This window comes from Salarias fasciatus, chromosome 15 (genome assembly GCF_902148845.1).
Source record: "Salarias fasciatus chromosome 15, fSalaFa1.1, whole genome shotgun sequence".
NCBI classification, from domain to species: domain Eukaryota; kingdom Metazoa; phylum Chordata; class Actinopteri; order Blenniiformes; family Blenniidae; genus Salarias; species Salarias fasciatus.
The window spans coordinates 1,857,922-1,885,819 of record NC_043759.1 but is presented as its reverse complement, the minus strand read 5'-3'; the positions used below and the strand labels follow the sequence as shown (position 1 = coordinate 1,885,819).

At 43.4% G+C, this 27,898-nt stretch overlaps 1 protein-coding gene across 12 annotated transcripts in view; it reads right to left on the bottom strand.

Annotated features, from left to right (window-relative positions):
* The window catches only part of LOC115402422 (uncharacterized), a 654,628-nt gene that overhangs the window by 96,784 nt on the left and 529,946 nt on the right, over positions 1-27,898 (bottom strand). The window contains exons 16-18 of one of the 12 annotated variants that reach the window (XM_030110967.1): positions 27,260-27,706; positions 20,667-20,879; positions 19,865-19,969 (exon numbers count right to left, since the gene is read on the bottom strand). The exons of the other annotated variants lie outside the window; for them this stretch is intronic. Of the exons in view, the coding sequence (XP_029966827.1) occupies positions 19,865-19,969; positions 20,667-20,879; positions 27,260-27,706 (765 nt within the window). The remainder of the gene's footprint in view (positions 1-19,864; positions 19,970-20,666; positions 20,880-27,259; positions 27,707-27,898) is intronic. 12 annotated transcript variants of the gene reach the window in all.

Genomic DNA, 27,898 nt, shown 5'->3' with positions numbered 1-27,898 from the left:
TCACTGTTTATATGGCTAAATGCTTACTGGTGGAATTCAGACATAAGGAACATTTTTTAGAACAGGTGACAAATGATGGGTAGACTTGGAATTAGAGATGTATTTTTTATTTTTTGACATTTAACCCCAAAGAATGTAAAGAATGACAAACACTGCAATAAATGTCGTTGTTAATAAGCCACACAAGATCAGTCTCTCTCTCTCTCTCGTCACATGCTCCATCATCTTCTCTGCAGTAGGGACACTTAATTCCAAGGATCAATGTCAATCAATCAATCAATCAATCAATTTATTTTTGTATAGCCCAGTATCACAACAACAGTTGCCTCAGAGGGCTTCATGTCCACAACAAGGACATTTTATCGTGACATCTGGACAGGCCCCTCAGTGTGGATGTTCTGGCAGGATGTGCAGGCCGGCACCTTCAACCACTGCAGCGTCAGCTTCTTGGTGGATCTGCTGCACAGCATTCTGGGACTGTGACAGGCTGTGTTTTCATGGTCTCACCCCCACCTGAAAGTTTAAAACAATGAAACCTTTATGAACACATTAAATACATCACTGGAAAGGACAAACAAGCTCCAATATATTATGCTCCCATGTAAGTTCCCCACATATGTTATTATTACCAGTTTTATGTCCTACTTATCTTGTATCATCCAAATATCCAGAGAAGAAATGTAATAAAAAAAATGATCATTATACATGAGCATGTGCAAGACATTTGGCACAGTGGTTTCAATGTCAGTATTTCAAATAATTTCACAAAACGGACACAAGTGAACTGATGTGACGTGCCTCAGAACTGAATTTGTGCGATTCTGGGAAGGAGATTCTCTTCAGTAAAGGTGAGGAGGGATTCTGGGAGGTCCTGGCTGCTGTCACTCTGCGGCTGTGTTCAGACCAGAGTGTGTGTTGCTCTGTTCTTCACTCAGCTTCACTCTGCAGAGTTAAAAAAAAACAATCAGCTGAATTATAAAATACCGGGAGTTACTGCGGCTGCTGTCTTCAGCCTCCATCTTGTTAAGTAAACTGTCTTTTAAGACAACAATGTGTGAAATGTGGGAAGTGCATTATAAAAAACAATCACAGTTCTGTATTGCCAAAAACTCAGGACCATTTCAGTGTTGTTGATGATCGCTTTTCCTTAGAAACGAACATATACAAACGCCGACTGCGAGTATTTACATGATGAACAAGTGTATTTTGGGCTGGAGTTTAACATTTACATGTCAGTTAGCAGATACGCACCTTAGATTTCACAGGAACGTTGTCCGTGTTGCCGATTTGATGCTGTCCCGGAGCTCCCACAAGGCCAGAAAAAAAAAATACTTGTAGGAATCCCGGCTCTTGTACGCAGAAGAACTGTCGATTAGAAAACAGTTTATATCCGAGTCCTCCAGACGGGGAGTTCTGGAGTCTCAGCCCTGCATACGGGTCCTGCTGCAGCCTGAAATCCGTAGTTCCTCCCGGTACCGGTCTTTGGTGTGTTACGTCAAGATTGTCCGCTTGATCTGACAACAAAACATCCCGACACTCCTTCAGTCGACATTTTCAACATTAAAGGTGCATTAAGGAGTTTTACAACCTTAAAAATACTTATTTTCCACCATAAATATGTTCCACATTTTTAATGATGTGTACAATGTGCCCTGACATATTCATTACCAGTACCTAAAACAGCGCTAAATTGTCACTTGAAAGTCACAGTGCCGGTACGGCACTAGAATTTTTTGGGGGAGAATTTGAAAGGAATGACGTAATGCGCGCTCCGGCTGGCCTGATTTAATTGGGTTTCATTTTGTCCGCCATTACTCAGCCAGTTGCTTAGTGAGCAACAACTGAGCAGGAGCTTCCAGAAAGTAAGAACAGACTGGCTTCTGGCACTGCCACAGCTCCACACAGACTCCACCAGGGAAAAGAAACTTAAATCTTACTTGAGCGCTTCTATACGAGCGAAGACGGAGTCCCCCTCTTCCGTGCATGCGAGCCACAGGGACAAATTTTTCACTAAGCTGCATTACGCCCAAGGCCTGCAGGGGGCGCTGTTTTGCATAAAATGTGCAAACTCCTTAAGGCACCTTTAAAGAACACGGGGCGACAGTAGCTCAGTTGGTAGAGCAGGTCGTCTCATAACCGGAAGGTTGGCGGTTCGATCCCCGCTCCCACAGGTGTAAAACTGTCGTTGTGTCCTTGGGCAAGACACTTCACTTCACCCACCTTGCCTAGTATGAAAGTTGTGAGAGTGAATGGTTGGTGGTGGTCAGAGGGGCCGATGGCGCAGACTGGCAGCCTCGCTTCCATCAGTCTGCCCCAGGGCAGCTGTGGCTACAGTAGTAGCTTACCACCACCCAGTATGGAGAGAATGAATAATGCAATGTAAAGCGTCTTTGAGTGTCCTGAAAAGCGCTATATAAAACCAATGCATTATTATTATTATTATTAACACTGAACGTGCACTACTCTCTATGGATGACAGCGCTTATCAGTCCGCTTCTGCCCCTGTGACTGCCTCTACTGCCAAAATGGCACCGCACCACACAGCAGAATGACTCTACGGCGCCACCTACCGGCGTGGAATTGCGGAAGTGGCACATTTTTCCCCCTCAAGCAATCGATATTAGTATCTCAAGAATTTATATTATATTTCACGGCCGAAAATCGCAATATATCTGCAAATCGATTTTTTTTTCACACCCACACTGTGCACTAATCATGATGTCAGATCAGCATCTGGATGTGGCATACCTGTGAGGTGGGACGGATTATCTCAGCAAAGCAGAAGTGCTCACTATCACACATTCAGACAGATTTGTGAACAATGTTTGGAAGAAATGGTAATATTGTGTATCTGGAATCAATTTTAGACCTTTAAGTCCATCTCATGAAAAATGCGAGCAAAAACAAAAGTGTTGCGTTTATATTTTTCTCGAGTGTATAAAAAGTAGACATGCATCAATACCAATATCAGTATTGATCATTGGATATCAGGTCTGAAGCTACAGGAACTTTCTAAAAGCTCCTCGATATGACCAGACCAGAGAACATCTGTCAACATCAGCAGCTATTAACAGACCTCAGTGTGGAAGAACACTGGAACCCTGAAGTTCCTCCTGGACAGAAGGTTCCTTACCTCCGTGTTGATAGTTCTCTGGTAACCAGTTCCTCCTCTCCTGTCATTCCCTGATATCTTTGGGATCATTGCTTTTAGCCCATCTGTGAAGGCAGCCTTGCTACCCTTCTTGTTGTTTGGACCAGCCGGTTGAGATTTGTTTGGGATCATAGAAAAAATAAAAAAAATGTCAATGAATCCCAAAGTGAACCATTCATCATTTGTAATAGGCTCTATGCACAACTTCACCACTTCCTGAACTTCAGGAGGCTCCTTGTTTCCTGTCTTTCATGATAGGATGAGCTGATTAATGCAGGTGTGTCTGAAGTTGTTACAGAGGTCAGACACACCTGCATTAATCAGCTTGTCCTATCATGAAAGACAGGAAACAAGGAGCCTCCTGAAGTTCAGGAAGCGGTGAAGTTGTGCATAGAGTCCATGTTGTGAAAAATGGACTCCGGCCCTTTAAGAGACTGAAGTCTCTGTCTGTTGTTGTTCCGGTGTTGTTAGTCCTCCAGACCAGCAGGGGTCAGAGTGGACAGCAGAGAGTGTAACAGAGTGTAATCATGTGTCTCAGTGTTCAGATGAAAATCCAGAGCTGTCAGGACGTCACGTTTCTAAAATACAAACAAAACTTCCAGAAACTCTACAGATCAACTGGGACTGACAACCAGGAAGTGGGCGGGGCTTCATGGAAACAACAGAGTGAAGACTTTAAATCAGGGGTTTTCAAAGTGTGGAATAGCGAGCCTCCCCAAAGAGAAGTCAAAAGCATGGTGGCCCCCCTTTACCCGCCTACTTCTACCGTCTGGGGGGGGTGGGGGGGCAGGTTGTTTAGAATTTAGCGGTCCTAATTCCGTTATCAGTACTGCTTATTGGTACGATTCCTTATCAATTCTCTTATCAATTGACTCTCATTGAGTGAGAAATGAAACAATACAAATGGGGTGTTTGCATTAACTCTTTAATATCTTCATCCTGAACAGAAGAAAAAAATATCCATGTCATGAAAACTTTGCAAGGTGCAAGTAGCCCCAGTTTCATCTTTTGGTGTGACATACAGCCAAACTCTGGAGCTTCTTCCTGATGCCAGGTTGGAAAGCTCAAAACCAAATTACACCGGCCTCACACTGGATGCCCCTGCCTGTCTGGTCCAGCTCTGCAGCTCTGTCACTCACAAGGTCTTGGTGTGTCTGCTGTCAGCTGATGTTGGTTGCCAGATCTGCCCCAAATATATTGTTAAAACCATCCAACAATAGAAAGGAATCCAAACCTCCATCTCTGTAGAAAATGCATGTTAAAACCGTAAAAACCTGATTTGCATTCAAAAAAACACGTCACAACACATAGCCATTCCATCAACCCGCCTCGGGTCCAAAACAAGCTTGATTGTGCAGAAACCCGCCAAATCTGGCAACACAGCCGCTCTCGTCATGGAGCTTTGATTTGTGCAATTTTGGTGTCTTTGACTTTCCTGCAATGAGTAAGAACAACATCGTTCATTTTTCTAATCCATATAATGATTAGATCGCGTTGTTTGTCATATATTCTACCAGAAGAATTACAAAAAAGCAATGTGAAGGCAAAAACACGACACAGATTTTATTTTGAAATCACTGATTTAGGAACACGTATCTACTTTACATCTGGCACCCGACTTGTTTCTATTCAGAGTGAAGCAGCAGGGCTCCGGAGTGAGGAAATATAGGGTCCTTGCTGAAAGTTTCCGGTCCGCGGCTCTGAAGCTGCGCCGGAGCGGACTGCAGCTGCCCTGTGGCTGCTGGGAGCGCATGTGCGGAGCGCATGGTACGTCGTCACGCACACAGCGGAACTGATAAGCGGAGTCGTTAAGGAGACAGACAAATAACTCCGTGGAATTGAGACATGAGGAACTGGTTCTACAAAAGAACCGGTTGTCGATTCCCATCCCTGGCGTGAGAAATCTCACAGGACACACTGCTTCGGAAGCCCACACGTATTTTTTTTGTTTTTTTTTTCTCTGTCGCGCCTCCCCTGAAACCCTCTGGCGCCCCCCAGGGGAGGCGCGCCTCACACTTTGAAAACCACTGCTTTAAATGAATTAAAATAATAAAAACAAAGAAAGAAAAGAGTACAAATGTGTCACAGATCACCTGGAAAATAGAGTCAGAATAAAGACCTTCTTGTCCAAAGAAGACACAGAGATGTGTTCAAGCTTTGATTTTCAGTCGGTTCCATGACTGTAACAACAGTCTAAACAAACACCAAGAACCTGGACCACATCAGGTCGGCCTTCAGAACTCTACACTGGCTTCCTGTCAGTCACATGACAGGTTCTCAAGTCTGACTGCTGGTCTGCAAAGTCCTGAACGGTCTTGGACAAAATTACATGCTCGATCCATTTGTTCCCTGTGAAGCATCCAGACCCCTCAGGTGGTCTGGGACCGGTTTACTGTGTGGAACCAGAACCAGAACCAGAATCAAACAGAGTGAAGAAGCATTATGTTCCCTGACTTGTGGAACAAATTTCCTGATCAGCTCAACGTTTGTCTGTGACTGATTTGAATGACTCTGGCATCTATTTTGAAGTCTGCTGAACCAGATTTTGCTCATCTGAAAACAGTTTGTGATTTTTTTCACTTGTTTGACTGTATGAATGATGTTTAGGTTAGCTCTAAAGCATCTGCACTGCCAACCTTCCAAATCCTTGGTCTTGAGAATATGTGGACTGCCTTTGGACCAGGAGCCAGTGAATGATGGATTCTAGTCCATGAGCTGGTTTTAGCGATCGGCCCTCAGAAAGCCAGTGGAGTTCTGTTCTTCCATGTATTCACTGGGGGGACATTGTATCTGTCTTTTGAGGAAAGGAAGAAGACAGCCTGGCAGATTTGGATTACCTATGATGAAATTTCTGTAACATTCTCGAATTGAAGCCAGTGTCAACATCAGTAAATGATCTTGACCGACAACAGCCAGAGGGATCTGTTGTGCTCGATCAGGTGCAGCTACTGATCTGGATGAAGCCAGACTAGACAGGATGCGATCTCACGCTGTGCACCTCGGACAGAACGGGCCAGGTTCCCAGGTATGACAGAATGGCAGAGTCTGTACAGGTCATGAAAGACAGTCTGTGTAACAAGTTGGAGATCAAAGACAGCAGCCACATGAACACCAGGCTGCTGTTACCAGATATTTCACAGTTCAGCTACCTAAGTCTCACACTGAACTGTTGTCAAAAGTGGAGAACCCTGTCTTTATCCCACCAGAAGGGTTTGTGGTTTTGACAGAAGTAAGTCTGTGACTGTTGGTGTGTTTGTTCTGTATCTCTGGAGGAGATTTGTTGTCAAATATTTCAGCTGCGGGGGAAGCTGGAGGACTTGGGAGTGGACGGACATCTGGCTGCCTGGACCATCAACTACCTCACTGACCGTCCACAGTACGTGGTGCTGTGAGTCAGAGGTGGTGGTCTGCAGCACGAGGGCGCCCCTGGGCAATGTTCTCTCACCTTTCCTCTTCACCATCTACACCTTGGACTTCACCGACAACAGGAACAGCTGCCACCTCCAGAAGTTCTCCGAGAACTCCGCCATTGTGGGCTGTGCGTCAGAGGGGAACGAGCTGGAGGACCGGTCAGTGATCATTGACTTTGTGGATTGGTGTGAGAGCAACCACCTGTGGTTGAACACCAGCAAGCCGAAGGAGATGGTGATGGACTTCAGTAGGAGGACACTTCCACACCCACCGGTGAACATCCAGGAGGAGGACATGAAACGGTGGACAGTTTCAAGTCCCTGGGTGTTCGCCTCAACAATAAACTGGACTGGTCCCACAACACCAACGCTCTGTACAAGAAGGGCCAGAGTGGCCTCCACCTTCTGAGGAGGCTGAGGTCCTTCAGGGTGTGCAGACCTCTGCTCAGGACCTTTTATAACTCTGTGGTAGCCTCTGCTATCCACTGCACCGCCGTCTGCTGGGCCCCAGGCAGTACAGAGCGGACAAGAAGAGACTCAACAAGCTGGTCAGGAGGACCAGCTAAGTCCTGGGCTGTCCTCTGGACTCTGTGGAGGATTTGGGTGAGAGGAGGATGTTGGCCAAGTTCACATCTATTATGGACAACAGCACTGAGCCACTGCACCGGACGGTAGAGGAGCTCAGCAGCTCCTTCAGTGGCCGACTGAGACCCTCAGTGCAGGAAGGAGCTACTGCAGGTCCTTCATCCACACCGCTGTCAGACTGGACAACTCTACTGTGCAGAATTTCTTCAATAACTCTGGACATTATAATATCCTGCAACCATGGTCACTTTAACCCCCTTAAGAAACTCTATGACACATTATAATCCAATCACTCTGCCAAAACATATTGCATATATTATATATTGTAATGTATATTCTATTGTATATATTGTTTAAATTATATAGTTCCTGTTATATTTGAGATTTATGTTGTACATACAGTGAGATCGTCCTTGTTTTTAGCTTTCTGTTACCATCCTCACTACAGTTTGCTCTATTACTTTTCTTTGTTTGCACCTTTCAATACTTTTTGCTCCAACCTGTGTTCTATGAGCCTCTTGCACCTGCAAATTACTTCAACGTCAGATTAATAGTCTATTCTATTCTATTCTAAGATAAATATCAACTGTTGTTTTCAGTCTCCTTCATTCAGCAACAGTTAAAGGTTTAATCAAACATGAAACGTCATGTTCGGTAAGAGTCTTCAGTCACTGTCAAAGAAAAATGTTCCTGAAGCTGAAATAATCCAGGCTGAAAGTGGAAAAGAATCTATTACCTGTGACTGGGAGGTTTTGAAGAATGTCTTAACATCAGCCCTCATGTTCTTGTTGCGTTCACAGCTGAGCAGTTTGTTCTGGTGGAACAGACAGTCCAGAGTCAGTCGGACTCTCCAGTCTGTCACCAGTCTGCGGCTCGGAGGAATCACTTGTTCAGGATTGAGGGTGTGATGCATCACCACCAGAACGGCTGCTTTACCATCTGGAAACATAATGATTAGCATTAGCATGACTTAACTGACGTTAGCTTCAATCTCTAAGAGCATTCTGCATGATGCTTCTTCTCATGATTTATGTTTCTTCAGGAAGAATCAGCATCCAGATTATAGAACATCTTCCTCATTTAACTGAAGTAGCTTCATCTGAATCAGTCATTAGACTGATCCACGCAGTGCTAACAGCTCAGGTAACAGTACTGTGGAACATTCCTCGGACCGACACTTGATCAAACTCTGTCGATCTAATTCCATTGGTTTGAAATGTCGACAGTCTGGGATGATGCAAAAAACAAGAGACACAAAAAAACAAAATTCTCAAATTTCTCAGGAAGTAACACATCAGGAAGGTTAGTGAAGACATTTCTCACCAGGAAGAAACTCCATGGCCTCACTGACATCTGCTCCAACTCGAGAAGTGACGGGACAGAAAACCAGATAGTAGTCAGCGTCTTCAGGAGACCTCGCCTCAGTTTGACCCAAAGATTCAAAGTTTTTAACAACAGATTGATGAGCATCGTTCGTTTTTCCTGTCAGGATGATGAAGAACTTCTTCCAAGAAGCTGGAAATAAACAAAACAAAACATTTCAGGACTAATTTACATGGCAACATTTTGAAAGTGACGTCTGTTTATATGGACATGACAGAAACACTGAAAACACAACCCAGTCTCACAGAAATTCATGCTATGAGTCACGCATATTAATTAATTTAATCGTGTCCAGGAGCAGTGCTTTGCACAGTTTTTTCGTGTCCCACGCCTCTTTTTAAACTAATACATTTCAATGAGAGTCACCTGGCCACGCCCCCTCACGATTCAACCAAAGTTAAACAACGTTATTGGGAGTTAAACAACTCATGATGCAAATCCAGTGCAAGCATCATAAATATGTAATTCTTGATTCTACGGAAACTGATTCTACGGCCCATCCTTCCAGCTGTCAACACTCAGCTGGACAAACATCAGTTTGCTTAAAAGGCCAAGCGTGGTACGGAGGATGCTGTGGCATGTCTCCTCCACCCCCTCCTTCAGCATCTGGAAACACCTGACAACCTTGCAGCAGTTCTTTTTGTGGATTTAAGTTCAGCCTTTAACACCATACAACACCACCTGATGATACACAAATTACAGCAGTTAAACATCTCATCTCAAATCATCCACTTGATCCATAGTTTTTTGAGCAACAGACCACGGGCTGTGAGGATAGGAACTGCCATATCTGACACCACCATTACCAACACTGGAGCCCCACAGGGCTGTGTCCTCAGCCCCTTTCTCTCCACGCTCTACACTAAGGACTGTACAAGCCCCACACCTATCACTGCATACTACAAATACTCTGATGACACTGCAGTCTTGGCTCTTCTCAATAATCAGCACTCCATCACTGCCTATCACAGCTCAGTCACCCACTTCACACAATGGTGCATGGACAATCATCTTTACATTAACCCTGATAAAATAAAGGAAATGGTCTTTAATCCTCCCACTCCCAGCCTGAACCACATCTCCATCAACGGCAACGCTACAGAACAGGTGAACACATTTAAATATCTTGGCCCTGACCCTGGACAGTAACTTCACCTTCGAGCACCACACCATGGACATTCATAAACGCTCACAACAAAGACTTCCTGTTCTCCGTACACTCAGTGCTCTCCATGTTGCTCCTCATCTTCTGCTGCTGCTGTATAAGAGGATGATTCAGTCCATTCTGCTGTTCTTCCTGTTTTTACACCATGCTGTCAGTCTCCAATAGAAACAAACTCCTTAAAATCACTCACACAGCATCTAAAATAATCTGTTCTCCCACACCAAACATTTCAGACTGAGTGACAGAGCAGCAGCCCGGCTCGTCAAATCAGCAGTTTCAGACACAGATCACCCTCTTCATAACTTCTTCCTGCTCCTCCCTTCCGGGCGCAGATATCCGACTCTTAAATATAGACGGGCCCGTTTTAACAAGAGTTTTGTTCCATCTGCTATTGCTGTACTGAACAAGGAACCTCGCTGACTTACTGGCCAATCTATGCTTAATGCTGCTTGTTGTTGTTTGCTGTATATTCTCTGTTTTTGTAATTGTCTTACTGTCTTACTTGTGGTGTATGTGATGGTGTCCATAACATCTTGAACTGAAAGGCTGTGGAAACAAATTTCCCTTCACGGGATAATAAAGAGCTATATATCCATCTATCTATCTATCTTGCTGGGGTTTGAACGTGTCTCAGTTTATGAACGCCAATAAACCATATCAACAGCTGAACATGTACTACTGGTAAAGTGCAATGTGTGTCTTATGAATTGAGTGTGAAGAAGTACATCGCTCTGGATTTATGTCTGTGATTTGCCAGCGACCATGTGACCACGAGATGCTACAATTCCCGTGAGATCTTGTGTTGTTACCGACATCGTTGGCATTCAGCCACGTCTCAGCCAGTTAGATCAGTTTGTTTCTGTAAAAACCTAAAGGGATCGATTTAATTTAACGTTTTAACTTTTTTGATCGAAAATTCTAAGAATAGATTTTTGACATTTTAACACCAACCTATCATATAACACACACACACACACACACACACACACACACTTTGATTGAACTTCATACATAAAGAACTTTATAAATGCAGTTATAAATAATCACATTTCTGCACAAATCAACATAAAAAAGCTCAAACATGCGATGCGAGCAGCAAGACCATAAAACATTCAATAAAAAAAAATATACACACAATAAAATAACCACAATAAAAGCAGGTCCAGAGTCTCAAACTGGGCTCAAGGCTAAGAAGCATAAATGGGTTTTCACATTAGTTTTAAATATTGAGCCTGGGGGCAGGGGTGGGACAAATGTGTCTGACACACACACACACACACACACACACACACACACACACACACACACACACACACACACAAACACACACACACACACACACACACACACACACACACACACACACACACACACCCTGCTATAACCCGAGTTAGTGATTTCTCACCTGGATCTTTGTCCTCAGACTCGCCTCTGAAAACACACAGACTAAGTTGAAGTGAACTCAGTTCAACACGGTGACAGGAGATGAAACATGTCAGAGTTCACTGAACACTGCTTCATTCAGGTTATTCCAGATTATTAATCCAGCTCACACTCACCCTGGAGCTCGCCATCTGTCTGCCATGTTCAGCGTTCTTCTCTGTTCTCACTGACATACTTTCACTTTGAAGACTGACGTGTGAAGAAGGAGAAGCCAATCATTAACTCTGACAGCTGTTCTTCCTTCCTTCTTCCATTCTTTTGCCATCTTGGAAGTTCATTGGATTGTCTGTTGAATGTTTCATTCTAGGAAAAAGATCCGCTGTCGCCCCTTGATGACAGAGTCTTTGGATGGCACCTCCTGCCGTCTGTCCTCCCTTCTATTGTGTCTTACAGTCGTACGGTGCCAATAACAGATCCTGTGACTTTGGTCTTGTGATGAGTTATCAAAATTAACATAATAAAGCATAATGCAGGTTTTATTTCTTAAACTGTTACAAGCTGAGTCTTTGGATGGCACCTCCTGCCGTCTGTCCTCCCTCCTACTGTGTCGTATCATCTTACTCCCCTGATAAAGTTCTTTACAATGATGTGTCATGCTTAGTGCTGTGACACATTTTTAATTTCCCCTCCTCTGGAACCAGCCTTGTTTGACATGTAGGTTTCAGGGAGACGTGAGGCTCAACAGGATGAAATGTTATTGAACTGAATTTATCTCAGCATGACACATCATTGTAAAGAACTTGATCAGGGGAGTAAGATTATGCCAGACTGGAAGTTTGAATTTGCTCCTGCTCAGAGATATTGACCTTTGAACTTTGACTTTGGTGCTTCTTTTAAAGCTTCTATTTTGACAATGAAAAATGCTAGAATCATGGGACCAGCTGTTATACAAAGCTCTTCAACTCCACCATCCTGTCAGGTTTCACTTGATATTATCACCAGCAGAGGGCATCATGATATGTGCTGAAAGCTAAATTTCACCTATGTATATCAGTTTAATTTTAAAAAATAATCAAAAGGAGCATGTTCCTCATCACTCTAAACCCCTAAATGTACCTTTTTTTTTTAATATATTTTACTCTTCTATTGAGGGAAAACGGGTATTTTGAAGATAGAACTAAAACTCCATTGAACGCATCATGAATTTGTAGTTCTGTCTGGGGTTTGAGAGTAGGGTGAGGTTTCTGAGTTTATGAATGTCAATAAACCATATGAACAGCTGAATGTGTACTGCGTAAAGGTGAAGTGTAATGTGTGTCTGATGAATTGAGTGTGGAGAACTACATTGCTCTGTGATTTGTAGCCCTGCCAGCTTTCAGGTGAATGCTAATGCTGGTATTCTCGCGAGATCTTGTGTTGTTGCGATACCACCAGTCCCGCTCCCAAAATCAGTGGGGTTTTTTCCATTGACAGTCTATAAGATGATTTTGGCGCCGGGCACCAGGCAGATGTGGAAACACAGATGATCTGGTGCATAAACCTGCTGAACAGATGTGCACATAAGACGCACACGGCGGGTTATTGTGCAATTGGGACCACCCGGTTGTCAGTCTGTGTTGTTCTGACTCTGGTTCCCATAATGCATGTGGAGGAGCATCGATTGTCAACCTCGACCAATCAAACGCGTCGCTGACAAACATGAGGATTATGGGAATTGTGGTGCTTCTCCGTGATGTGACTTTGACAATAATTGAATTGCCCGATGAATTGATATTTCATGGGGCTTTTGGACTCAGCAGAAGCACATTCCATTGTTACACAGTCTGCCTTGGATGTCACACTGTTATGGCTAACAATCAGATTTTTCTTCAGAATATCGATTCATCTTCATTTGCACTTCCGGGATCCATGAAACACCCACGGCGTGACGTCTTTGAAGCTGAGAATGCGTGTTCCCACCACGACACGGATTCTAATTGACTCTCAGTGGAGACTGTTTGCGTGGCGACAGCACGCAATTTCAGCACAGTGTGTGACAGGAGCAGCAGTCTGGTACTAAGAGTGTGTGCTCATTTCATGCATTTCTGTGAGATCAAGTTGGAGCACACAGGTGATGAGCTGCAGCTGTGCGAGAGGGAAAGCAAAAAGTCTTTTGACCGTGTTTGTTGGTGTGTCAGATTATGTTTCTGTTGGCGAGGGAAAAGGACAGTAGCCTTCATGTTTTTAAATATGTATCTTTGCAGTAAATGATAATAGTCTTTCCTTTGGCATCTGATGATAGATGTTAATCTACTTTTGTGTTTGTTTTCTTTATCTTGCTTTTCCCTTGTTGGGTGTTTCATAAATTCCCCAAATAGCCAGGTTTTCTCTTTTCAGGCTTTTCTCAGACTGTGTTCACTATGGTTTATCCTTCTTGAAGTTTTATCCGAATTCTTTAATTGGGCAGTGTCGGTCATAAAGCGTCACAAATATTTCTAGAAATGCGATGAAAGAGTCGTCGGCGTCCTCTGCATCGACTTCCTGCCAGTTATGATTCAGAAGTTCTGTTTGAAGAGCTGCTATTGCTTCAGGCGATTTTACTCTCATTTTTGAGTCTCTTTCCTTTTTGACGTTTATTGATCGTCCATTTCTGACACAGCAGAGGCTGGCAACTGATCACTACCATCAGTCACCAGTCGTTCACTTTCTATTAATCTCTATTTACCAGATATTGCCAATCAGTGTTGTCCTCCACTCTCCTCAGTTATTCCACTGGATTTTAAAATCAATGGAAACTTCAACTGAACATGGTGCTGACAAATTCTGTAGTTTTCATGTGATCATTAGATTTCAGTAAATCAGTGTTAACCTCTGTCAGGATTCTGTTCAGGCAGGCAGCAGGCAGTCTCGGCCTCTCTGGGTCCATCTGATGGCTGCTTGCCTTCACCTGGGCCTGCCACTCTGCCTGCCTGTATAAACCTCCCCCTGCCTCCTGCTCCTTGCTGGATCGTTTTCTTCTCCAGGCTGCTGCGCTGCTGCAGAAGGACTTCCCTGCTCTGCCAGACTCTTTGAGGGATATTTCCTCGACCTCGCCTCGAGCCAATCTGCGGTGCTGCGCCAGGCTGCAGCCCTGCTGGATCTCCTGCTTCAAATAAACCTGTGCAAACGTCAATCCTGTGTCTGTCTCTCTGCGTCTGGGTCTAACGGCACTCCGACCATGACAAAATCATTGCAAACCAAAAACACTTCATGTTTTTCATTGAATTTAGATACTAATCTTATTAAACTGGCAAGACTCTGCCATTCTGTCAATAAAACTGAAATATTTCTGATCTTTAAATCTTAAATTCAGTGGTTACCAGTTCCAACAAATTGTCAATTCCAGTTGTTATATTATCAATCATCTTGCATTTAAGATCAGATCTTGCATATCAGATCTAGTTTGAAATGTAAAATTGAAAGAAGCAGCGTTTCAGCACAGCTTTAGATTAAATACTGTTGTTCTACTGTGTTTAAGTCCTTTTGGACATGTTGATGCGTCATTAAAGCGGTACTTCAACATTTTGGCAAATTGGCCCATTTAGCGCAATAAATCCAACAACGCACATTCACTATGCTGTGAAATATTAATGCAAAATTACCAGATTGAGTTGTTTATGCGAAGATTGCTGAAACGGAACTACTTACTAGACATGGCGTCTGGGCGTAGTGATTTCAAAAGAAAAAGTAGTTCCCAGTATTTGCTTCAGTGTCGTAATGCTACAATATCAATTGTTGGTGTTCCACAGCGTAGTGAATGTGTGGATTATAACGTGTCCACCAAAGTGTTTTGGGATTGTTGGATTGTGTATTTGATGAGTTTGACGACGGGGAACAAAAATACCATCCACTTCCATTGTGTCCGTCCCGAAAACCTTCCCCTCACAAGAAAAGTAAGTATGCAGTTCGAAATGACTAAGGAATTGTGCTAAATGGGCCAATTTGCCAAAATGTTGAAGTATCACTTTAAATGTCCAGTGTGTTTGTCGTCTTTTCTCACCGTTGAAATGGTTCACTTTGCTCACTGTCTGCTCAAATTGTCCGGCCCAGCTCATGTCTTCAGTCTGAGAATCTGGGCCCAGTTTGTGCCTGTTTAAGTGAAGGGGCCTGCCGTTATGGTGTAGCCTGCTGGAGCAGCAGCATCACTGAGAGGGAGAGGAGCCTCTTTAAATGTCTTATCCTGCACTCTACAGTCAATAAACACAGAACTCTGGCTTGGTATGGTCACTCTCTCCTTTGCTGTTTTCACCTTGTACTCATGTATCTGCCCCACACTAACTGCTTTGATCAAAGTCGTAGCTTTGTTTTTCTTTAGATGTGGGAAAGCCACTTTCACTGCTCTCAAACGCTTCTCCTTTTCCTCTGAGTCAGTCGCACCTTTCATACTTTCCAGAACAAGGTGCTCGATAACTTTAAACCCAATAATTGGACACCGTTGCTGGTTACCTTTAAGCACTAGAATGGGTACAACTCAGAATCATTAGCTGTAAGTTTAAATGGTATCTCAACCCACCCTACATATGGCATATCTGTACCATTGACTGCTTCAAGATGGAGGGGTTCAGTTAGGTCGACCAGCTCGCTCACATTTCTGATTGGTACATTCGTTAAGTTAGCATCTTTCCATGACTCATCGACAACACAAACCTGTGAGCCAGAGTCCCAAAGGGCTTCAACCATTTTGTTGCCTAGAAAGCACCTAATGGCACATTTTTTCCCCACTAACTGCATGACAGAAGGTATTTTGTCTTTTTCACACGGTTTCTTTTTGACAGGCTTCTCAGAGAACTTCCTGTCCCTTTCATGCACACGACCACAAGTGGAAGGCTTCCATTTTGTTTTATGGATGGGCCAGTGCTCTGCCTGGCACTTCTTGGAGCAGTAAAGGGCACTCTTACACACTGAACAACATTTTAAACCCTGAGTTTTATTTTGTGTAGCACAACTGTAACACTGGGACTTATCCGTATCACTGGTCACACCATGTCCCATTGGAGTGACCCCTCCTAGTTTAAAGATCTACCCCTGGCTGGTTTCACTGGCCTCTGTGCTTTACAGCCTGCCCGAAAATGCTCACTGCTTCCACATCTAAAGCAGTGCTGGCAGAACTCTGCACCTGTCTGAACACAAGAATAACACCTTGGTTGTGGGCGGGGCATGTGGTACCGCTGAGGTGCGAAGCGCTGCTGAAACTGGGCTGTGCCCCTTGTCGGAGTCAAACCAGTAGCTGGGTGGTCGGACTGAAGAGCTGCTGGGAAACACTGCTGAGGGTAGTATTGTCGAGCAGGAGGATTCAGATGATATGATGGATGTGGCGTGAAGATGGGTGCTTGGTAGTAGTCTTCAGATCTTCCGCTGATGGGTTGTGCCGTTGCTGTAGACTTCTGTATGGTCTCTCTAATTTGGGATACCTCAGCTTGTAGGCCCTTCAAAAGACCCATCTCAGACCGCATCTCCTTCATCTCCGACAGCAAACCAGGAGGCAGGACAGCTGTGCTTTGTTTTTGAACAGTTTCAGTCCTTTTCTCAGTGGGTGCTGTGATGTCACGAGAGTAGACAGCATTCACAGAGGTCACTCGCTGAGGAGCAGCATGCTTCTTCTTATCTTGTCGTTCCTTTTCGTTTGCACATGCTGTATTCACTTTCTCTAACAAGACTTCATCAGATGTGGTGGGATGAAGGAGGTAGGGCTGCATGCCACTCTTCACGTTGTCATTCTGCAGACCTGTTAAGATGGTGTGCATGAACAACCTCTGAACTAAAGCAGGATCATATTTTAACCCTGACTTCAGCTCTTCTCGTAACATCTGCTTCACAGTCTCTCTTTGGTTTTCATCCAGATGAGACAGATCGACAGGAGGGTCCCATTGCTCGCTGATGGAAGCACACTCTGTGGCGTCTTGAATTTGGATCTTGTTCACAGCTACAGATGGGAGGTCTTTCCTGAATATGCTAGCTGGATATACAGACCCCACTGACTGCACAGTTCCTATAATCGTTCTCCCTGGTAGTGTAATGCTATGGCTGGTTGGGTTTTGTACACTAACAGTAATCTTTGGAAGAGAACCTGCTTTCACTGAAACTAATGAGTCACAAAACTCTAGGCCGTCCGGCCACTGTGTGTCTTCACAAGGTTCAAAAAAATCAGTGTAGTGTAACCTGGACCAGATCTTCAGGAAGTCCAGCTCTGTCCTGGTCTGTCCTCAGACAGCAGTCACACTTTAAAGGATCAAATGAATTTAAAGTCAGAACAGCTTTTATTGGGAATCCTTCTGCATCATTTGATAACTGAACACAAACTCAACTCAAAATTATAAAATAAAGTCACTAATTATTAAAATATTTGGAATCTGATGTAGATCAGGTCACCTCGGAGCTCTGCCTGTTCAACAGGAAATTTTAGATCATTCGTTGATTTCAGTCTCATTAAATACACTGAAGCAAGTTGGTGAGTAAAGTTTATTCATGAAGCCCTTTTGACAGACAAAAATCACAAAGTGCCATAAAGAACAAGGTAAAAGACACACATGATCTGGACTTTAGATTAATAAATGATAAACAGTTACTAAAGTCAACGTTAAAGCCTGAAGAATTTCAGAGTTGTTGACACACAAGAGAATCAATCAAAACAAGAGCAAACTAATGAAGGTCAGTGGAAGAGAGGGAGGGGAAATGAGAATTACCATCAACGGAAGCGCACTCGAACAAGTCAAGCAGTTCAAGTATCTAGGAAGTCTTATAACAGAAGATGGACGTAGCGCGAGAGAGGTTAAGGCTGGAATAGCGATGGCGAAAGAGGCATTCAACAGACACAAGATCCTGCTTATCAAAAACTTTGACAAGAGCCTAAAGAAAAGGATAGTCAAGACCTCAGTTTGGAGTGTGTTGACGTATGGATCCGAAACGTGGACACTGAGGAGGGTGGAAATTAAGAGGCTGGAAGGTTGCGAGATGTGGATGTGGAGAAGGATGGAGAGGATCAGCTGGACGGAAAGAGTAACGAATGAAGAAGTGTGGAGCAGAGTTAATGAACAACGAAAGCTAATTCAGTCCATCTGGAGGAGGAAGGCGAGATGGATTGGGCATATCCTGAGAAGTGAAGGGCTACTGCACGATACCATCGAAGGAAAATTTGAAGGGAGAAGACGGAGGGGCAGGAAGAGAGCCATGGTGCTGGACGACATACAACAAGGAAGGAGCTACCAACAAATGAAGAGCATGGCACAGAGGAGGTACGACTGGAGAGTACTGACTGATGCCGGACCTGTCGGATGACAGACCACTCAAGAGAGAGACACACAAGAGGTCAAAGTTTCATTTACATTAATAAAACATTGATAACAATAAAGATAAGATTCCAGAAAGTTTCCAATTTGTTGTTGGATTGATGCCAGCAGCCGCTGCAGTGAAGACAACAGGAATGGAAAAAAATGCATCAAATTTTCAAGCACAGTTTGAAGAGTTCGACTCCCAAAGACCAGATTTAAGACCCAAAGATCAACATCAGCCTCAGCTCCATCACTCAGTCCCTCCAGCAGCTCCACCCTTCAGTTCGATCCCTTCACATTCACATGATCCACATGTTGGGATTCTTCCAGCTTCGGTCTCACAGGACGATCATCTGTGTTTCAGTGGAGACAAAGAAAAAGAAGAAGATGAGCTTTTATAGATTTATAGATTTAACTGATATGATTCAAAACCAGCTGGATCTGATCAAAGAAACTTTCAACATTTAAACATCGTTTTGAAAATGTCAGCTCACAAACAGCATGAGAACCATGTAGTTTTCATGTTGGTCCACTAGGTGGAGCCCTCAATGAGTCCTGGTTCCAACAGCTGGTTCTACTGATGGACTTTATGATGATAGATTCATTTAATTCAGGTGTGTTGGAGCAGGAGAACACTGACAACATGGAGGACTGTGGCCCTTCAGGACCAGATCCAGGACTACAGCAGGACCAGGAGAGCCCAGCCAGAGAAGTGAGCTGGTCCTGCTCCACTGGTGCTCAGCAGCCCGGCTCAGGACTCAGTCCCATCCTGACGGAGCGACAGCAGATGATGGAGCAGCTGGCTGACTGCACCACCAGCAGCAGCAGCTCAGAGGCTTCTGAAACTCTGGAACTCACAGCTCAGCTTCCATCTTCATCACATCAGCGCCGTCTGGCTGTCGTCACATGTGGAGCTCAGTGGAGCTGCTCCCACATTCCCGTCTGCAGAATCTCCACTTCTTCTTTCATTCAAACAAACCTTGATTGGATCAGACTCTCAGTGTTGATCATGAAACTACAACTGTTTCACTTTTTAGCTCAAAAACTCCTGATTCATCAAGTCTGACTGAAGCACGGAGGAGGAATCATCAGGATTCTGGCTGCCTGCTCGCATCGGGTCCTGGCTGACTCTCCAACATCACATCTGAGGACTTCATCAAACCAAAGCCAGGTCCAACCTGTGTGGGGTCTGCATGTTCTACCTGAGCTGCTTCAGGAACATCTTGGAGTCTTTCAGCTTCCTGCCTGCTGCCTTCCTGACTGGAGAACTTTGACCTCCATGAACAGACCTCAGTCTGGAGGAACACTGGAACCCTGTGGAACCATGTGGTTCCTCCTGGACTGAACATTTCTTACCTTCATGTTGCTGCAGTTCTGGGTTCCATCTTCAGACCCTGGGTTCAGGTTCTCCTTCACTGTCTGCATGATGTTGACCATCACTGGACTGGGATTTGGCAGGAAGAGCATCTTGTTGCTTCAGCTTTGCCACTTCTTTCTGTAATTCAGTGTTTTGATTTTTCAGAGCTTCCATTTCCCTCAGCAGGTTCTGGAGGATTGTCTGCTGTGAAATTTCCTCCGACCCACTTGGACCAGCTGGTGGAGATGTCTGGAGGAGGGAAGAAAAAAAAAGATACAAACCAAATCATTTTGCAAAAAAAAACAAACAAAAAACCCCAAAACAAATAAAATTCTACAGCTGAACCATCTGTCACTGACTGACAACCAGGAAGTGGGTGTGGCTTCAGGGCAAAAAATTGCAATGATTAAAAACATGAAAAAGTTATTAGAATAAAACAGAAAAGCTAAAAATTCTTATAAATGAAAGAACAATTTAAAACTGACTGGCAGAGGAAGAGAAAACAGAAAACAGGAGGATCCAATGAGATAAAAGATAACTGAGTAGAGTAGAATGGACACAAATGGATGAAGTGGAAATAATTACATTAAACTACATTAAAGAAGATGACAGAATACAGAAGCCAAACAGGAATGAAGCATGTGAGGAGACATAAGAATAAAATAAAATAAAATATCATACAAAGTAATAATCAATAGAAACAGATCAATGAAAGACGACTGTGGTGAGAAAGTGAAAAACAGAAAACTAGAAGACAATTTAGAGAATGAAATGAAAATAAAAATCAGTATTATTGGATATCAGGTCTGAAGCTGCAGGAACTTTCTAAAAGCTCCTGGATGCGACCAGACCAGAGAACATCTGTCAACATCAGCAGCTATTAACAGACCTCAGTGTGGAGGAACACTGGAACCCTGAAGTTCCTCCTGGACAGAAGGTTCCTCACCTCCATCCTGTCAGGTTCCTCCTGATCCGTGGATCCAGGTTCTCCTCTGACATCTGGAGCAGCTGGAACTTCATTGGACTTGGATTTGACAAGAGGATCAACTTCCCGCTTCAACTCTATCTCTAATTCCTTCATTCTCTCTGGTATTTGCCAACTGTCTGAGAAATTGTCAATTTCCTCCCACGACCTGCTCAGACCATCCTGTTGAGGCGTCTGCAGTATGAAGTGAAACAAAGCAGAAAGTAAATCAATACCAAAGCAAACCAGGAACTATTGGAACAAAACAAAACTAGTTCAGTTCAACAGTTCAACTGTCAGACTGATAACCAGGAAGTGGGCGTGGCTTCGAGGAAACAACAGCGTGAAGAATTTAAATGGTGGTGGCTCTGATGGAGGTCTGGAGGTGGCGTCATCCTCCTGTCCGGTCTGCTGTGTTCCTGTTGTCTTTTTTTTTTATGTCTCTACGCCACACAGCGCCCATCACTGGATGTGGTCATTCTTCCTGATTAATTCAACCAACAGCTCGATAATGCAAACAATGGGGAGCTGCGGCTGTCTTGTCTAACTCCTTTTTTTTTTTTTTTTATTTGGAGTTTTAGACTCCTGCAGCTGTTGTAACATGTGCTCATCTCAAGTTATTCTGTGTTGTAATGTTTTAAGATCACTTTCTAGTTGTTTTTTCTTTCAAGGCAATGCCTTTTAATTTTTACCACTATGTCAATACAGTTACCTCTCAACACTGCTTCAGCACCACCCCTTAAGGTGGAAGGAGAGACTGAACCATGACCATTAATTGTACAGTAATTATTAGCCATCGCTGTAACACGTAGTGTAACAGCGATGGGTATTGTTCTTGCTCAGTTTCTTCTTTATTATTATTATTCTTTGTCCCACGAGAATGCATTTTTGACCCCCTGAACATAGCTGAATGTGGGGTTTTTTGGTATCTGCGCGACCAGCCCAGCGAAAAATTCGATAAAATGTATACCTCCAAAATAGATCATTATATAGCTTTATATGCAGACGACGTAATTTTATTCTTATCCCAGCCTGAAAAATCTATTCCACCGTTATTAGATCAAATTAGAAATTTTGGGAAATTATCTGGTTACACTGTAAACAGGCAAAAATGTGAATTCATGCCTCCATGTGAAGATTTAGACCCTGATTTTCTCAGGAATTTACCAGTAAAAGTGACTTCTAAAATTCATTATCTTGGCATTACAGTCTCTAAGCAATTTGATCAGCTCTACATACTCAACTATAAAGTTTTGATTGACAAACTTAAAAACGATATTGAGCTCTGGCGCACACTTCCCATGTCAATGATCGGCAGAGTCAATTCTATAAAAATGGTGATCTTACCCAGATTTTTGTATCTATTCCAGAACGTGCCCATTTTCCTTTCTAAATCTTTTTTTAAAACACTGGATTCAGTCATCATGCCTTTCATTTGGGGGTATAAACCACACCGAATAAGCAAAAAGCACCTTTGTAAGCCAAAAGAACTGGGTGGACTAGCGCTCCCTCTATTTCAACATTATTATTGGGCATCTAATGCACGAGTCCTTGTGTATTGGCAACAGGCATATTCTTCAGGCCCCAACGAGACTCCCCCCTCATGGCTGGCTATAGAGCAGGACATCACTGGCACCTCTCTCCCAGCACTACTCAATACAACTAAGAGAAGCCCTGCACCATTTAAAGGGACTGGACCTATAGTTAAGCATTCATTAAAGGTGTGGTATCAAATCAAGAAAACATTTAATTTAACAAACACCTCTATTTTTGCTCCCATCTGTCAAAATCATGCATTCCACCCTCCTCATTCAGATTTTGTTTTCAGTACCTGGAAAGAGAAGGGCCTGGTTACAGTGAAGGATTTGTATATTGACAATGTTTTTGCTTCATTCAACCAACTTAATGCCAAATTTGACCTGCATCCATCTCATCTTTTCAGGTATCTGCAAGTTAGGAACTATGTTAGAGCTAACATTTCATCGTTTGAAACCGACAACCCGCCAGACAAAATCTACTCTCTTTTAGTAAAGGCACCTGAGAACACAATGATATCATTGTTTGTAAATGCCTTTACAGCTCAAACTGTTCCAAGTTCACAACACCTGAGAGTGCGTTGGGAGAGGGAAATAGGTACCACAATCTCTGAAGATGCGTGGTGTAAAGCCCTTCACAGTATACACACATGTTCAATTAACGCAAGACACCAGCTAGTTCAATACAAGGTCATACATAGACGACATTATTCTCACGTTAAACTGCACTTATTCTCTCCATCTACTTCCCCATTATGTGTGAAATGTAAACACTCTGACGGCACACTGGCACATATGTTTTGGTTTTGCATTAAACTTAGACGATTTTGGAGTGAAGTTTTTCGTTTTTATTCTGAGGTTTATGGAGACGATCTCACCCCAGACCCAGAGACAGCCATTCTTGGCTGGTCTCACCAACTCGAGGCTCTGAGCCACTGGAAGGTTATGTCAATACAGCACGGGATGGTAACGGCTAAGAAAATCATTTTACAAAACTGGAAGAAAGACACATCCCCAAGTTTTGATGTCTGGCTAGTAGAGCATTCAAATACTTTACACATGGAGAGAATTAGATTTGAGCTATCAGGGAAATCAGACAGATTCTATCAGATATGGCAACCATTTCTTGATCATATCACAGATCGACAGACTTCCTCATGACGCCTCAGCGTTTTGAATATGTTTATATATTCACTTGTTTATCCTTTTTTATTACAATCTGATCATATTCGGATGATCGCAGAAATTGTTTGTACAGCTTTTTATTATTATTTTATTTTATTTTATTATTATTACTTCTTTTTTTCTTTTTTTTTTTTACTGTTATTATTATCATTTGTTTTCTTTTGTTAACCTGCTTTGGGGGAGGGGTGGGTTGGAGGGGGTAATTCAAGGGACTATTTCTTATGTGTTGTGATGTTATGAAAATGAATAAATAAAGTATTCAAAAAAAAAATGTATACCTCCACAGTGACAGATCAACACTGGCTCAACAGCGCCACCTACAGTCAGACCCCTATGGCCGACAGAGTGGGCATATTTTGATGTAGGAACACAAAATTCACAGCAGTGACAGAGCATGAGGGGACAAACAGAAAACTCTCTTGGCTCAAATCTGTGGGACCAACAGGAAGGCGGCCATCTTGGATAAAAAAATTTGCTGCCATTTCGCTTTTCATTTTTCAAATGAACTGAACTCTTAGTTCCTTTCTTCCAAATGAGCCCAAACTCAGCACGCTGCATCTGGACACATTGACCTTCAATAATCAGCCAGCTTTTTTTGATACGTCGCTCGGTCTCCTCACAGCACGCCGTTGAAAAACGCCTTCATTTCCTGTTATTTGGACAGCCCCTCACGAGCTCAGGCATTGTCCCAGAACACTCAGATTACAGTCAGTTATGTCCATAACGGTCCTCATGTAATGCATTATAAAGTTTAATACAACTCAACTCTATAGCGCCCCCTACCATAGACCTAAAACATTAACATTTTTCCACAGTCACCAAACTGTGCAGTAAAATTCGATGCCTGAAGACAAGCAAAACAATATATATTACCATTTTGATGCATTTATAACCGTTGGCCAGCGGGGGCGCAAAGACCCCCCAGAAAAATACATAAAAATTTCTTACAAGCACATACTGTGTCCGACTGTCTTGACATTTGGATCAATTATACACAACATGATGCTGATAATATTGATGTATGAATGACTGTGATAGATGCTACAGCGCCACCTATGGGAGTGTGCAAATATTACAATGCAATTTTTAAAAAATTACTTTTACCAATCTTTTTCATTAATGTCAATTTAGCGAGTGCGAGACGTCAATGGCAATAGCAGGGAGTGAAGAACTAACGGCGATGGCTTTCATCACCGCGCGCCTTTTATCAGCCATCGCCGTAACAGGTAGTGTAACAACAAAGCGCATGGTTGTTGCTCAGTTTCTTCTGTATTATTAGGCCCGAACCCCTGGCCTGCCAAGGGTGAAGGGCCTATTGTTTCTGCAACACAGACGACGACTGGTCGAGCGCCAAGGACTTTCACACTCTCAAAACACAAAAATGTGACAAGCTCGACCACAGACATAGGCCAACATGTCCAGACACACACATACCAACTTGCACTCACACACACGTACAAACACAAACACGCACACACTCATGACTTGTCGAGCGCATAGCGCTCGACCACAGAGGAGGGACTGTTACATAAAGGGGAGTTTTTATTCTTCAGAATGAAAGAAAAATCCAGTGAATGACTTAGAAAAACTGGTTAATTATTGACGAAGTGTTCAAACCAGAGTGTTATCATCAGTTATCTGAGCCTGGAGGACATAGGAAGGTGAACTGAAGGTCAAATCTGTGGACATTCAGAGTCTTCAGAGAGTTGAATAGAAGACGGAGCTGATCATGGAGTGTGTGGAGACTCTCTGCAGGGACTGGCTCTGGATGGATCACTGAAAACCTGACCTCGATTGTTCAGTAACCAGAGAAGAAACCACTGAGGTGATTAAAGAGCTGCTGAGTGGAAAGCTCAGGTCAGATGACTTTACAGCTGAATTTTAGAAACGCTCCTCTGAGGAGACGTCTCTCATCCTCGCTGTGAACAGTGAAGCTTCTGAAGGGGAACAGTCACCAGAAACCTGATCAAAAGCCTTAATTACTCTGATTCTTGAAAAAGATGAAGGGTGTGGTGAAACCTCGCTGATGCCACCGGAGACCAAGACTTGGTCCAGCAGGAGACGTCCAGTAGGCCGGACTTCTTTAGTACATGTCTAATATTAATGTGGGTAAAGGAATGAAATAATTTGTTATTTTGTAGCGTATTTGTGTTTTCATGATCACTGATGGTTTTGATGTTTTAGACTGCATGAGGGATGCATACATAAATTTGCCACAAGGGGGTGCTGTGAGGTTTGATTCCTTGAGTATTTTTCAGTGGTCAGTGTCCGGATCGGTGCACGGTGTTGGTGAGTTTGAAAAAAGGTCATGTTTATGGGAAATTTGCTGGTTTGCAGCTGATACCAGACCGTTTTGTATTTCAGGTTTACAACCTAATTCTCCTGCTGGTGCTGTGACTATCAGCTCCAGTCAGGCTTCCTTCTGTGTTCTATCAGCTGTGACCAACGCTGGATGAGCCTCTGGGAGCAGGCCAGCCCCCTGCAGCCGGGACTGTTTGTTGATCTGTGTTCATTAAATAAATGAGTGAAAATCCACCGTACCTTCTTGATAACCCTTCCAGAGGGGAGTTTGCTAATGACAGCAGGTAGTTAGCAGAAGATGGATTATCAATTTCCAGTTCACTCATCGCAGCTGTTTCACTTGATGCTGAAAAGGGTTTTGGTCTGGTGGAGTGGGGATTCTTATTTAGGATCTTAGAAATATTTAGTTTGTTAGGAAAGTTCATGAAGAGGTGTTTCAATGAAATGGTGGTCCAGAAGCAGCATTTCAAAGCCATGGCTTCACATCCAGTTTCCCTGATGGGGTAAAGTCACACTCTAAAAAACTGCATAAAAATTCAGCAGAGCTGCTGTGGTACCATGGAGGAATTTCCTGCTTCCAGGGTGGACCCCGCCCTCGCCTATAAGGAGCTGGGATTGGCTCTGGTGTCAGAAAATGAATGAATTAAAATAAATTTCAATATTAAACAGGATGTGCTGTTCCAGTGCTGTGGTCCCTGCTGAAATAACAGTATTTTATAGGAGCAGTGTTTTCATTTCATTTTGAGAGGAGAGATGACTGGATAACAACAAAATGTGCGCGCGCGCACACACACACACACACACACACACACACACACACACACATACACACATACACACATACACACACACATACACACATACACACACACACACACACAGGAGCTGAGAGAAAGTCCTGACAGACAGAAATGTCTGTAGAAACAGACGATGTCTTGGCAGAAAATTACCACGACACTTCATGTTATTTTACAGATTTGTTTCCAGGAGTTAATGTGGTCTAAATAAAGTGTATCCCAGGATCAACTGCCTACTTCAGTCTCTCCCAGTAGAATTTACTGGCAGTTCCTTTAAAAAGTTCAATGAATTTCTCTGAGATGGAGAAAGAACCGGTGTGAAGATAAGGTTACAGAGTCCAGGCAGTGCTGCTGGTCCTGGGTTTACCAGATTTGACTATTCTGTCTGCGTTTAGTCTGAGACCTCTGCCACACTGGGCATTGACCCCCCAGTGTCTGGAAGAGGAAGGTTTCTGGACTGAAGGAGTTTCATCTGATTTAAATGGAGCCTCCAGAATTTGGTTGAATCACAAATTAAATATTGATGCAAAAACTTTTCTTTCAGGTCGGACTCTCCAAGGTCAGCAGACACATGCAGGAGGGTTCCAGGGAAAAACTGGACAACCTGCTGGGTTTTAGCTGATGGCTTCTGCCATCATCATCGTCATTTAGACCAGAGAGTTCAACATTTCTCCAGATCTGATGACCTTTATTAACACAACTCAGTGTGGAGGAACACTGGAACCGTGTGGTTCTTCCTGAACAGAACTTTTCTTACCTCCTCACTGCTGGAGTTCTTGGCTTCAGGCTGGAGGGGAGTGTTCTGATGATCTGTGGATCCAGGTCCTCCTCCACTATTTGTAAGACCTGGACCATTGGGATGGAGTTCGACTGGAAAGCCAACGTTCTTCTTCTCCTTTTCAATGTCAGTCCATAATTCCTGGTTTTTCTGGTCTCTGTTTGCAATTTCTTCATCAGTTTCACTTTTCAAGGCTTCCTTTTCTTCAACATTTCGTTTGTTCAGGGCTTCAGTTTCTTCACTGTTTTGTTTTTTCAGGGCTTCTATTTCTGCAGCATGTCTAGCTAGTAATTCAGCATTTTGTTTTTTCAAGGCTTTTATTTCTTCAGCATGTTGTTTTCTCAGGGGTGCCATTTCTTCATGCAGCTCCTTGATCTTCTGCTGTAAAATGACGTCTGACTCACTTGGAGCAGCTGGTGGAGATGTCTGGAACAGTAGAGTAAAAACACAACAAGAAGAAGAACAATGTAAATACAAACCACCGTAAAGCTCTCATGTCACAGACAAATCTCAAGATTTCATGACATTATCCATCAACAGCAGGTAGAGCGTTGTTGGACTTTTGAATGAACAGACCTCAGTGTGGAGGAACACTGGAGCTGTGTGGTTCCTCCTGGA